The sequence below is a fragment of the Sipha flava genome, unplaced genomic scaffold, assembly GCF_003268045.1.
Source record: "Sipha flava isolate LNK unplaced genomic scaffold, YSA_version1 70_pilon_pilon, whole genome shotgun sequence".
NCBI classification, from domain to species: domain Eukaryota; kingdom Metazoa; phylum Arthropoda; class Insecta; order Hemiptera; family Aphididae; genus Sipha; species Sipha flava.
In genome coordinates, this window is record NW_020273610.1 from 1422857 (window position 1) to 1437300 (window position 14444).

At 22.6% G+C, this 14444-nt stretch overlaps 1 protein-coding gene across 2 annotated transcripts; it reads right to left on the reverse strand.

The window, feature by feature from the left end:
• Window positions 1-2565: 2565 nt before the first annotated feature.
• Window positions 2566-10631, reverse strand: LOC112692120. 2 transcript variants are annotated; one of them, XM_025566682.1, is made up of 9 exons: window positions 10497-10631; window positions 9164-9281; window positions 8415-8541; window positions 6263-6407; window positions 4063-4285; window positions 3563-3624; window positions 3407-3494; window positions 3271-3339; window positions 2566-2744 (listed from the first exon to the last, which is right to left on the reverse strand). In XM_025566682.1, the coding sequence occupies exons 1-9, from the start codon at window positions 10578-10580 to the stop codon at window positions 2584-2586; spliced, it is 1077 nt and encodes a 358-aa protein (XP_025422467.1). In that variant the 5' UTR covers window positions 10581-10631; the 3' UTR covers window positions 2566-2583. The 2 variants fall into 2 exon arrangements, with proteins under 2 accessions (XP_025422467.1, XP_025422468.1); XM_025566683.1 differs by lacking the exons at window positions 6263-6407; window positions 8415-8541; window positions 9164-9281; window positions 10497-10631 and adding exons at window positions 4768-5021; window positions 5103-5289; window positions 5396-5429.
• Between the last annotated feature and the right edge of the window lie 3813 nt (window positions 10632-14444).

Below are 14444 nucleotides of genomic sequence, written 5' to 3' on the forward strand. Positions count from 1 at the left end.
GCACCCGCTCTAGCGAATAACAAATAAAACGCTGTTATCGGACCACATTTTTAAGTTTGTTCCAGTAGATGGCAACGCCTAAAAGTATTTTGGATGAAAACAATTTGTAAATTTACAATTGTATTTCCTAAAAATATCAAGACATGTCACAAATACATTGTACGAATAATTGCATTTTGTAAACAGGATAATAAAATAAAAAAAAAAAAACAAATAGTTGACGGAAGAATTATAGACTCAATAATTTGTAAACAACAAGACGTAATATAATAAAGTGACACAATGATGACACAATCGAATCACTGATTTTAAATAAAATATATTAAAAAATCAACGAATGAATCCATAGTGGGTTTCTAATGTTATTTGGAAATTACTAAACGGTTAATAGATTTTTGGTGTACATTAATTTTAAGCTTTAGCTTATGACAGTAGTAGACCCATACCACCTATAAATTTGCATAGTACCCATATTGTAATTTTAAATCTATTGCTTTCAAATCAAATGCTATCGAAAGTATAATTAGTTTAAACGAAAATAAGATATTCCTCGTGATTTTCATGATCATGAACAACTGTATTCTTGTAAATATCATTAAGTAGTTATTGTAATTCCAATATTGTAATTATATGCAGATTTAAATTTATTGGAGATCACATTTAAATTATAATGTTTTAATTTTATTAAGTAATATTTTACAATATACATAAAATCAGTTTTAACCAGGGTTTGTAATATACGTGTATAAAAGTTTTATATGTTACACCATTGATTATAAATACTATATATATATAAACTTTCATTTTTCGCTTATAATTAGGCTTAGGGATTAATGCTCTAAAAAATACACAAATATGCTTCTAAAATCATTATAATATGCATTAATACGCATTAAAAAAAAAAAAAAAAAAAAAAAAATGACCACATAGTACACAAAATAAAACGTGTCCATCGGATGTAAATTTATCTTTAAACTCCGAAACAAAACTTTCTAGTCGGCTACTCGTAGACTGTTGTACTTTTGGTATTACACGTTATAAAATATAGGCGTACGACATTTTACTTATGATTCGACGTTGCATGGTTGCGAGACGCAAAAACGACGGATAATAATAGACTGAACTGAACACTAAACAAAATATCTATTATTCTATATCGACATCCGGTTGATATCCAGCGAGTTATAATGTCGAAACGGGTTCATAGTATTATTTATAATTACACAAAATTATAACGAAATATGAGAGGTAGTTTGCAGATATCATATTACTGGAAGTATTAAATCCTCTTAGTACATTTTTTTTTTCGAGCGGTTAAAATATGTATACATAGTTATATGTAACTATAGTTTTTAATTTTAAATTTGAAAAATTTGTCAAAATATGCAAAATAAGCATAAAAACTTTAAAATATGCACTCTCCTGCAAAATCTATCAAACATGCAAAAATATGCACATTCAAATTTTAGATCTGATATCATGGCACCGAGAAACGAATTTATTTCGCACTCAGCTATATTTAACAATAATTAAAAAAGTATGCAAATGCTAGAAGTCCCTAAGCTTACTTATAATCTATTAATATAAAATATTAAGTGTTATAAATATCACAAGTACAATAAATTTATTATAAATAGGTCCGTGATAAAATAATGATAATTATTAACAATAGATTAATAGCACCACAATTGTTTATTTATAATTTAAATTTCCTTGTATTATAGTGTTTAAATTATAAATGCATTTTTATTCATAAGGGATTTTATTTTTATACAGAATAAAACGTATAAAAATACTTGTTTTTTACATACATTTAATATGTGTTTTACACTATACGATATTATACGTTTCAACCCTGGTTTTAAGTGATAAAATTGTGTACAAATTAAATTCAAATAATTAAAGTATTTATAAAAATACAAGTATTGCATAATTTATTTGTATTTAACAAAAATATATATTTACTCTCAACCAAAAATATTTAAAATTTAGCAAGAAAATTAAATACTAATAGGAATTTGTCAAGAAATAATAATTAAATTACATATTTTTAATGGGGGTTCTCTAACGTAATAGAAACATAAACTGAATATTATTCTATAAATGGCTAACTCTATTCATATTGTATTAATATACTAAACATTTATAGAAATTATAAATTATGTTATTTACTTCTGACATTTGTTATTTTATTCATTTTAAAAGTTAAACAATTGAAAGGCTTGATTTATTTTCTCAAGATTCAAATTTTTGGTTGAATTCCTTAACCAACATAAAACTTTGGAAAATATATAATATTTAATATGTATAATTTTTTTATTCATCAAATGGATAGCATAAGACTTATTTTCTAAGAATTAAAACTAATCACAGAAATTGTCAATGGTAAAAATATTTACTTAACAATAAAATAATTTAAGTCATGTAACTTAAATTAAATTAACTTACTCATTTACAAAATTATACATGAAAACTTTTACTTAATTTAGTTACATTAAATAAATAATTTAAGAATAAAAAAAACAATGTTGAAAAACTATTTTTAATTAAATAAAAAACAGGTTGATTTCTATGGAAAAAAAATTAATTAAAATTAAACATAAATGATTCAGTTGACTCAAAATTTAGTTTTGTAGATTGAATCAAATCATTTGATTCATTTGCTGTTGATGTATTCATAGACATACAGTTCTCATTATTTATTTTCTTAAATGATTCATTTTCATGATTATGAAACATGACATCTGAAAATGTGTAAGATTGTTATCAAAACCATAAGCTTTTTAGATTTTTATTTTTAAATAAAGATTATTAATAATAAAAAAAATATTAAAATTTTATTAGAATAAGTATCAATTACAAATACTATAGTACATAACAATATATACTATGTACAATATAATATTTATAGTATTTATTAATGGAATAAGATTTGGCATCCAGGCTGAAAAGATAAAGATTAATATTGTCATTGAATAAGTATAAAAATAATTATTCAACAGCATATTGTTTATGACTTATGACTTTTTTCATCATTGAATTATGAAAATAAAGTTATTTAATTATAGTTGAAATATGAAAAATGGATTTACCTAATTATTATTCTTTTTTTAAATACTCCCAAAAATGTATTTAAGCTAAAAATGTTTGATAATTAATAATTTAGAAAATTATATTAAAAATCATTTTTAAATAAAATAAATGTTATCAAATAATAATAAAAAAAAAAAAACCATCATTATTTATAAAATAATATTTAACTCAACTGACCTATAGATTTTTGGGTAATATTATTTTTCAATTTTTGGAAATCAGTGTCATTTGGTGTATTTGAATCACCTAAAAATAAATTATGATTTATATTTTAGTTTTTTTTTTTATAAATTTTGCAATATAAATAACTTACTATCTAAACTGTTCATAAAATTCAATTTCATTTCTGCAAATTGACTGAAGTCATATACATTTCCAAATAATTCAGACAAATCTGATCCCTTAAAAGATATTAAATTTGTTATTTCATTATCAAGCTTAAATCTAGGGAAATATTTATTTTACATACACAAAAACTATAATTTCCACTGTTTTCAGATACCGGTACATTACAATTATTCCAATATAAACCTATATAATACACACAAATATTAATATAATAGTAATTTAATGAACAATAGTGCTAATTGAATAAATTATTACAGATATATTTAAACTATTTTATTTTTCTAAAAATCACTGAATGCTTCACTTATTTTATGTGTTTAAAGTTATTTCTAATACATTGAATGTAAAAAAAGAAACTTATAGATAATGTTTATCTTCAATAAGTTAAACTAATAAGTATTTATTTCAAAAATTTAAATCAATAATACTAAAAAAAAGACATAGATCAAACATATAGAATATATTTAAACAATTTCTTAATTCAAATAAAAATATGAAAGACATTTTAAACCACTAATTACCAACCTATTATAACTAAATATTTTTTAGGAAAATTAAAATTAAAACTAAATTAAAATTAAAATTTAATTTAATAATAAAAAATAAAACAATCATGTAAACCTGATGTTTTGTTTTCTTCATTAGATGTACTTTCTAGTTGTAATAATATATCATCAAACATTATAATTTTATCAGAATTAAGATTTATTGAATCCGATTGCTTCGCAGATTTCATAGAGTACATTAAATGTAATTGTTTGTTATCATTAAGATTATCTTGAATAGTTTTGACTGGAGATTTTAATGATTCAACTTTTTCTTGATTTTCAATCAAATTATTTTCCTTATGAATATTCAATAAAAATATTATAAATCACTTGAACACAAATATTTAAATACATAATGATACCTAATTATTGGAAAATATATGATAAAAATATAAGTTATTACATAAATCATTTTTTAAAATAGCATAAACTTTTAATTTCTATTAATTTTTTTGGAAAAAGTATATTATAAATTAACAACTTTTTAATTTTTTAAAATAATCATTACAAATTATTTGTATTTTATAAATATTTATTAAAACACCAAATATTATTAAAAACCTTTAATCTATTTTTAATTTGGACCAATAGATTATAAGATACAAAAGAGACATCAAAATTACAATTGATGTTATAAATGCTGTATAACTGTAGCAGTTGTGTCTGTCAACGTATTAAAAGCAAAAATTAAATCAAATATTTTTTTACTTATAATTAAGCATTACTATTCTTTAGTGCTTTTTGAACTAAATTATTTTACAAATTAAAATTTAAATACCTTATTTGTTGAATTTGGTTGAACTTTTGAAATATTTGAATTGGTACTTCCATAATTTATTCCATGAAATGGATTATAGGGTTTTTTAAATTCAAAATCTAATTGTTCTTTAATAGGTTTACGTTTATTAGTTACAACATCAAGAATATCAAGTTTTTTATTATTATCATCAACACATTTTTCTCCTAGGTCTACTACAACATTTTTCGAACATTGATCAATATTTCCATTCATTTCCGAATGACTTATTAAGTCTGAAAAGTGTATATAAATTTAATTTTGATAGTCAAATTGTTCTTATGAGTTTAGTATTTATGTTTTATTATTTAAAATACCATTAATTGTGAGTGAAGATTTTTCAGAACATTCAATTTGTTTTGGTTCATTGCATAATTTTGAATGTTTCCCATCAAATTGATGTTGGTAAGGAAAATCTTGACTATTATTATTGGAATTTAATAAATTATGTTTTGAATCAAAAGGAAAAAGAGAATGTGTCCAAAATGAAACTTTATTAATTTTCTGCAAGTACAAGACAATAATTTTAGCACAAATAATTTAGTTCAAATTGTTATATAAGTAGAAATATATATATGTATATATATATATATATATATTAAAGTTTTACATTTTTTTGTGATTCAAGTAATGCATTTTTCATATTAAATTTTTCCTGATATTCTGCATCGAGCTTTCTAAAAAAATATATTTATATATATATATATATTAAATATCCTAGGTAGATTAAATAAAACAAATAAAATATTTATCATAGGTAAAAAAATTATCTTTTACCTAAAATCTTAAGTACCTAATAATTTACCTTAATTTAATCCTACACTGTTTTTCTCTTTCATTAATAGAATACATTTCTATAAAAATTTTTGCAAATCTTACAATAACATCATTGAGCTTCTTACCTGAAATTTGTAATGTAAACATTTTTATTGGAACAGCATAGTTAATTTTAGAATATAATACTTAACTTAAGTATTTTCATTAAAACAGGTAGATTAAATCAATTAAAAAAAAAAAAAGAAGCTTATAAATATTTGTATTTAATTAACTACAATTTTTTTATTTATAAATCTTAAAATCTTACTATTTTCTTTTTCAGCTATCGAAATTTGTTTTACTAAATTTTCTTGATCTATTAACAAATTTTCATATTCTGATTTTGTGTTTTTTAATTCCAAATCAGCAATTTTTAAAGTTTTTATTTCAGGTATGTTATTTAGCCTTTCCTAAGTAATTAGTTATATTAAAATACTTCCAATTAAATAAATGTTTTTATATATAATTTGTCAATTTATCAATGAATCAGGTTTATAGATATTAAATTATGTACTTATAGAAAATTATAATAACAATAATTATAATTTACATTTTCAACACAATAATGTCTCTATTTAATAAATTGATCTTAACCTTAATATTTGTATATGCTAAATATTTTCAGTATCATAATTGATAATAAATAAAATTATTTTCTAACCTCTTCTTTTTGCCATAATTCCATTCTTATAAATAACTGTAATTCATTTTCACTTTTAGATTTAAAAACTGAAAACTCTTTTTCTTTCTGTTGTACTTCCAGATAAGCTAAGGTTTCATAAAGACAGAATATAACGTTTTCCATACTAAAAAATAAAATAAAGTATATATTACAATTTTTTTTATATATTTTACATTTTAATACAAATATTTTAAAATTGAGACAAAATAAAATAAAGCTTTAAAGAAATAAAATAAATTAATAAATATATTCTGCAAAAAATATAATAAATCTATTTTGGTTAAGTTGAAAAACAATACCAGCAAAATAATTTTTATAATAGTATAATCATTAAAAACATTATATACTATATGAAAAATACTACAAATTTTTACCCAAGAAATTCTAGTTCATATTATTACCACAAAAAATAATTAATAAAATCTAATGATAAAAATGAACAACACAATAATTTCCTACACAAAGCACATAAAAATATTAGGCCTAATCTTCGACAAAAAAAAAACATGGTCAGCACAAAAAATGACCAACCCAAAAAAAAAACTACTACAATTTTTTACAATTTTCAAGGTTCAATATAAAAATACATATAATAACAACATAAAATTAAAACAATCGATGTACATAAGAATTAAAAAGAAAGAATGAGAACTCATAGCAGAAATAAATAACATAATGACTAAGGATGTATAAATAAATTTACCATGGGCTACAACAAAATACCAATTTGATTAGTCAATCGAGCATTACAACAAAAATTAAACTACAATTTATACATAAAAAAATGTATACAATGAAGTAATAGATAAATTTTAAGACCACATTCATATATATATATATATATATATATATAGTGGTATAGATACAATTTTTTTTTTGGGGGAGAGGGTGCGTGTGTGTTTAAGAGTCAATTCATAATATTCTTAGTATATCTTAATACGAGGTACTATATAATAATATTACATTGAAAACAGTATTATTATTATGTCCCGTATTTAATGAAAAGTATTTTGTTACCTACGCAATTTTTTATATAACTAATATTGGTAAAATGAAAATATAATTTTACTATAATATGTAAATATGAATAAATAATAATTAAAAAAAAATCTGGAAGGGGTAGAAACCTCTTATACTCCCCCCCTATAACTACGCCACTGTACACACACACACACACATATGTATATATATATATATATACACACCTCAAAAACAGACAAATACATATGTATTGTGATGGTTAATCAAGTAAACCAAGGTTTCGAAGATGTTATCGAATTATTGTAGCATATACACAGCAGAGAAACTTATTGTGTACAAAGCCCTATCGTATATAATAACCTCTAACCTGCAAAAACTAAAAAATAACATAATTTTCATAGACTACACGAGTATTATATTAAACTTTAATAATCATTACAATAACGATAATGTTATTGCCAATAATTTTATAAATTTAACAATAATATAAAATTTTCGTGGATACCTGGGTATTGAGGAATAACTAATAATGAAAGAGTGGACATACTTGCCAAAGAAAATGCAAACGACCCACATCAACAACACCTCTGAACACAGATAGACCTTAGAAACTTTAGAACAAAATTACCTAGAATCGATTTAAATATAAATGCAAAATTAATTGTTAAAAATGAACACTAAATATAATTTAATTAAATGAACAACAGAAAAAAAATATTCCTAAGTCTCTCAAAAGAAAAGGAGAAATTGTACTACATCATCTCAGAATAGATCATACATACTTTATAAAGGCTTATCTCATACAAAAAAAAGTCACCAAAAACATATCAAACATGTAGTTATCCAACTTTAACAAAACACAATATCACAGAATGAAGAGATACCCAAAGGACAGACATTCTTGCTTCTAGATCTTCACACCTCACTAAAGCTCCAACAGAGACACCACCAACATTTTTTTATTGTTTATAAAATATATTAAATTGTACACTTTAGTTTAATTTATTTTGGTAATGCAATATAAGCTATTAGCTTAAAGTTAATAGTTTTGGTATCAAGGATTTAACTCTAAAAAAAAATAATACAACAGTTATTTATATTTATAAAGAAATTCAATATAAACAGTCCAAAATTTAATATATATACAAACCTCAATATTTCGTCTCTAACTTCCTTCATTTTTGCTTTTATATCAATTAATTGTTTCTCCTGTCCTTCATTTTCTTCAGTTATAAGTGCAGTAGAATTATTAATCTCTTCAATGTTTTTTAATTTAACTAATAAATACAATGATAATCAAGTGACAATTTATATATTTTAAATTATTGTTTTAAATACAATAAATTAATAATATGAAATAGCTCATAACAATTTATAGTATTATACATATAAATAGGAAGTTATAATGCCATGAGCTAAATTTTGTTCACTAAATTAATGATTAAAATATTGATTGATAATTACAAAATATGCTGAATAGGAAAATTATTTTTTTAATAAATTACCTACAGCATAATTTAATTAAATAATAAAAACTAATTTGTTACAAATTTTAATGAGTACTTTCCAGTTATAACTTTCAGTATCATAATTTTGAAAATGATTTTCAATTAAGTTAGATAATTATTCATTTATAATGTTACTCTAGAATTTTATTTTAGTTTTTAAATAATTATAGTACATTATTAAATATTTAGGTATGTATTTATATAATAAATTTGAAAAAATGTATACATATAAAATTATGTATGTATCTTTTTTGTTAAAATAGTAATATTTTCATCATAATCATTAAAATAAATAGTATAAATCAACTTATCTGATAGGTTTATTATTATTAATTTAAGTATAATATTTAAAAAGTAAATATAATAAATACTTTTTAAATTTTAAACTTACGGCGACATTTTTCTTCTATTCTCCAAAGCTCAATAACATTTTCATATAAAGATAAATGTATTTTACTTAGTTCATCATTAATGTCTAATTTATCTTCATTGTTACATGCCATTTTTCTCTAAAAAATGTTACATAAAAATTAATTTCATCAAAAACACATATTAATATCTTCTACATTTAAATTATTTCAAACAAAACAACCAATATGTTCATATAGGTAAAAAATAATTAAATTTAAATTTAGTACATTTTGAAATATTATACATAATTATAATTTAGCAGTAAAAATTATACTCCGCTACTTTGTTTGGGTATTCTTACATATTTTTCATTATCAGCTAACTTATCAAATTTTTTTTTAATTATTTAATAATAAAAGTAAATTTATAATGTTCTAATAATATAAGGTTTTAATAAGCTTATACATTTTGTTACCTTATAAATTTGTAAAGGTTCTTCAGTATTTCAAAAGAAATAAAAAGATCAGTTATATTATGACTTTTAAATAAAATTCCCAAATGCAGTTTAAATTGAGTTCTGTGAAGTGCATAAAACAAATTACAAAAAAAAAAAAAATTGTTTATTTATATTTAATATATGTACCTAATATTATTTTATATATTGTTTGATTTAAAGTATAAGTGTTCTGAAAAAATATGTCTATCATTAACAGACGGTGAATAAAAAAAATAAATTACATTAATGGCAGTATATTGAGTACATAAATCATGGCAATCATGTTACAAAAATGTGTAAATCACCTAAAAGCTTTACTAGTTTTGTAAATTAAAAATAGTACTAGGTAGAAAGTAAAAAATTCTTTATTTATTAAGATTTAAGAAGCCTTTTCCGAGAAATAGTTTTGGATCTACATCTGTTTACTGCGCAATTAATATCGTATTCATTATTCAAAGTTCACACTAACAAAATAATATTCATCAACACTACATGTTCTATTGTGGAAAATGTAAGAAACTTTGGATGAACACTTAAACCTCATTACAAGTGAGCACAGTGTATTTGAACACGAAAATATATGTTATTTTAGGTGTACGATACAGGTGAATTCATTAGTACCAAATAGAAGCGTAGAAAATTCATAATTAATATTCAAACCATATATATATATATTAAAAAAATCTGTCGGCACATACACTTACTGGAAAAAAAATTACAAATAATGTGTTTCTAATTAAAAATAATAAAATAAAAATATTCTAACTTAATTCGTACTTGCAAACTACAACCATATACATGTACCTAACCAATATCGTGTTTTGTACTCCGACAAGTTTGTATTAATTTATATCTTTATTTAATAATAATAACTCACCGATTGAAATAGAAATAACGGGTGGACAGGAGTAGAAACTATACGGAAAACTTCGTACCTGTAACAATTTTTAAAGTGTTTCATCCATATTTAAACAATACCTACACAGGTAAGCGCCGAAACTAAAACGTTAAATTTACCACTACACGAACACGCATGGACGGGGAAAAAAACATTTCTACCACTACCAAATTAATAAATGTCGGTTACGATACCGCGGTAAGCAGGTATAATATTAAAGTGGTTACACACTAGTCGTTCAAAACGCGCGTATCCGTGTTTTCAAAAATGCGACCGCGACTACAATTCGTGTTAGAAACGTTACGTGTTTGAGATTACGTTGGATTATTATTATTTTATAAAATAATGTACCATATTTGTTTGCAGTCAGGCACGTAGCCAGAATCTTGTTATTATTTTATTTTTTTTGGGGAGGGTAGTCGAAGTAGATTTTAGTACAATTTTCATACATGATTGAATTTTAATTATTTTTTTATTACATGAACAATATTTTATATTACATTACAATTTATAACTATTCGATATTTTAGTCTATAGTATAAATGTTCTGCTTTTTTGTAGTCTATAACACTTAATGTAGCGAAATAAATAACTAAATAAATAAACCTTATTTACGGTTTGTATGCTATAAGTTATAGTTCTAACACAAATTTAAGTGAAAATTAACAGTAATTAAAATTATAATAACGTGTAAATTTCACCGTAATAAATAGGGGTAAAAATGTCAAATTTGAATAACCCTAGAACAATTATTAATTTTTAAATTTTAAGCAATGATCATTCAAGATTTTGGATCATCATCTACTTATATTTTTTTTATAAATTAAAATTACATTCGCAAAAATAGCCTCGAATTCGTAAAGAAAATATAGATATAAGCGAAATGCATAATTTTTTATGTTTAATTTTTATTTGAAAATCCACCGATACCTAAATAGGTTAGCTAATATTTATTTACTAGGTTAGTTAATACTAAGTATTCTTTCACGATGCTACATTTTATTTACCAAAGCTTATCTGAAATTAAGCACTTATAATACTAAATAGATTAATAAAAACTAAATGTTTGTAGCATAATAAACAGCGTTTATTACAATAACGTATTAAATTTATATATATATATATATATATATATATATAATATTTCAAACTATAAGATTATAATAATGGTTTCTGTGAAAATATGCAAATATTTACAATGGATGTATTATTATGTTAGCATCAGGATTGTGAATACAAATTTAAATATTGGCTACATTTTTTTTTAATACACCTGAGTCTACATATCTTATTTAGCTTATCTTAATAACCATGTTATTATATGTGATCTTTGGATATGTGTAAATATTATTTTTCACCTGTTGAGTCGTAGACGATCAGTTGTTGGGGAACTTTGATATTTTACCGGACACCCTTTCTTTTACATTTTTTTTTCGAAAACTTAACTATTTTGACGTTTTAAAAATTATGGTGAAAAAAATTTGGCGGAAAAAAAGTTAAAAATTTGAAAATTACGATGTTTCAACAATATTATGTAAATACGTTTAAATTGAGATAATATTCCTACACAATAAAATTCACCTCATAGTCCAATGGTTAATAACTACTAGTCCGAAGCAGGAGTTACCTTGTTCTAATCGTAACTAAAAATGTTTGCATTGTTTTTCCGGAAAAACGGAACTTTAATTTTTAAAATGTTAGGAGTTTGCTTTCTACGCCTGATATGATGTGGAAACAATTGTCCTATATTTAACAATTTGAAAGTTGGCAATCCTATTTATATGTGAACCTAAAACCTCGCTGCGTGATTAAATCACATATCCAGACCACAAATATATTACAGTTACTATCCAGTGCACATAGATAACAAAAATTGTTTTATATATCTATTGAATATGCTACGACAATTTTACTGTCGACTCTCGATTCAATATTCCACAACCGAATAGAAAAATTAGGAATGATATTAGAAACGTTATTTACTTTTATCGTTGTTAAATCTACCAAACCGTAGTTATAGTGGATTAGTTATTATATAGAAGTCTGAGTAAAACCATAAATTGAATATGTTAAAACTGATGAAAATTACTATCTTTGAGAATACTATGTGTTTATTACTACACTATGGCTGACTTCAAACTACTATAACTTCGGAACCAAGTTTGACCGGCCAATTTTAATTTCCCCATCGTTTTAAACATATAAAAATACACATGGAGAGATAAAAAATTACAAAAAAAAAAAAAAAAGGTGTCAGGTAAAGTAACAATATACCGTTATTGGAATGAAAAACAGAACTTATGATATTGATTGTTGAAATAATGTAAAAACAATTTTGCAGTCTTGTAATTTATAACATTAATTTATTACTTCAAAACAACATATAAAGGTAGACAATAATTCAAGTTTATACTCACCAAGTTGCAAGAAAAGGCGGTGTATGCTGTCCAAGACAGATTTGTTTTTGGAGACCGACTGACTGTGATATCGGTAAAGGAGTGTATTTAAGGTACTAGAACAGGTTTTAGCAAATCAATATTTAAGAAAATAAAAGTTTTAAAATGCAAATTTTTTTATACATTTTTTCTTATTTATTTAATGTATACTTTTATACCTACATAAAATGCGTAAAAATAGGGTTAAAACTATTTGTAAATAAATTAAAGAAATTAAATAATTAAAATCATAAGAAATAGCTCTCATCAATTCTTTCAAATTAAAATTAGGATCATCAATAATTCGTTAATTGTAATTAAATTAATTTTTACTTCGATAACCGTATTATAAACTAAATCGTATTGATAGTATTATTCTTTTGACTTGTTGTTCTGTTTTTTGTTGTTATTGTTTATTTAACGTGATAAAATACGTACAAAATTATATTGTTTTTTACATTTTTTTTTTGTTATGACAATTATTATGTATACATGTGTAAAATGAATAATTTTATAATAACAATTTTATAATGTATAATTTATTTATTTATAAATAAATGTGATATGGTGCGGGGTACAGTTATAATTATATCTTAATGTTGTTTTTGATTTACTTGTTGATGATATTAATATGGAGTTTTATGACGTAATATAAATATCATGACACTCAATAAATCCAACATATTGTTGGTACCAAACACTATAATCCTCTAAGACTATTCCACAAAGTCTATTCCCTTAAAACTCAAGTATAAAAATTGAAATATATTAGTATGAAATTGTATTTTTATAAACATTTACCATTATATTAATTGTTTTAATTACGTATTCAATTTAGTATATTTAATATTTAATAACTAAATTATTAATATATGTTGACTCAATAGTGTTATTTTTACTTATTTGCATTCAGGTGGTTCGTTTTATTAATACTCCTGTAGGCATTTTCATTTAAACTTGTATTGTTATTTTAGATTCTGAACAGAGTGATGGAATCTATTGGTTTTACAATGATATGTGTATTTTTTTTATTTTTTTTTGTTTATTTCTTTTTTGTGTCTGTCGTTACGTTTGGGGCAGTAAAAATGCTTCAATTTTCTTAAACAGCAACTTTTCTGAAAGGAAAGTGAATGTATATGATACTTTGGCAAGTCAAAAATCAAATTTTTTCAATACTTTTTAAAATCTATAAAAAAAATTTGGCTGTCCAAGAACTCTTGAAAATTTAATACAAGGTTTATTATAAATTATACTTATCAAAACTAAAAAAAATTGGAAATTGTTACATACAAATTTTTTTTATAAGCCTATAAAGTTCAAATTTGTATAAAATGTGTCAAAATTACGATAATTTGCAAGTTATTTTATAGATAAAAATTCATAAAATTTATTCTGCTTATACTTAAAATCAATCAATGGCATAATGAGTGGCAGACACCCTTCTAAAAATTTGGAATTATCGCCATCTGATATTATGCACTTCAAATATGCT

Excerpts from the sequence above, each read along its gene's own strand:
- LOC112692120 (XM_025566682.1), bottom strand. The coding sequence starts at position 10,580 with ATGAAACACTTTAAAAATTGTTACAGGTACGAAGTTTTCCGTATAGTT. Across the intron at positions 6,408-8,414 it reads GTTAGAGACGAAATATTGAG|TATGGAAAACGTTATATTCT; the intron begins GTTTGTATATAT and ends TTTATTTTTTAG. Across the intron at positions 2,745-3,270 it reads TATTACCCAAAAATCTATAG|ATGTCATGTTTCATAATCAT; the intron begins GTCAGTTGAGTT and ends ACACATTTTCAG.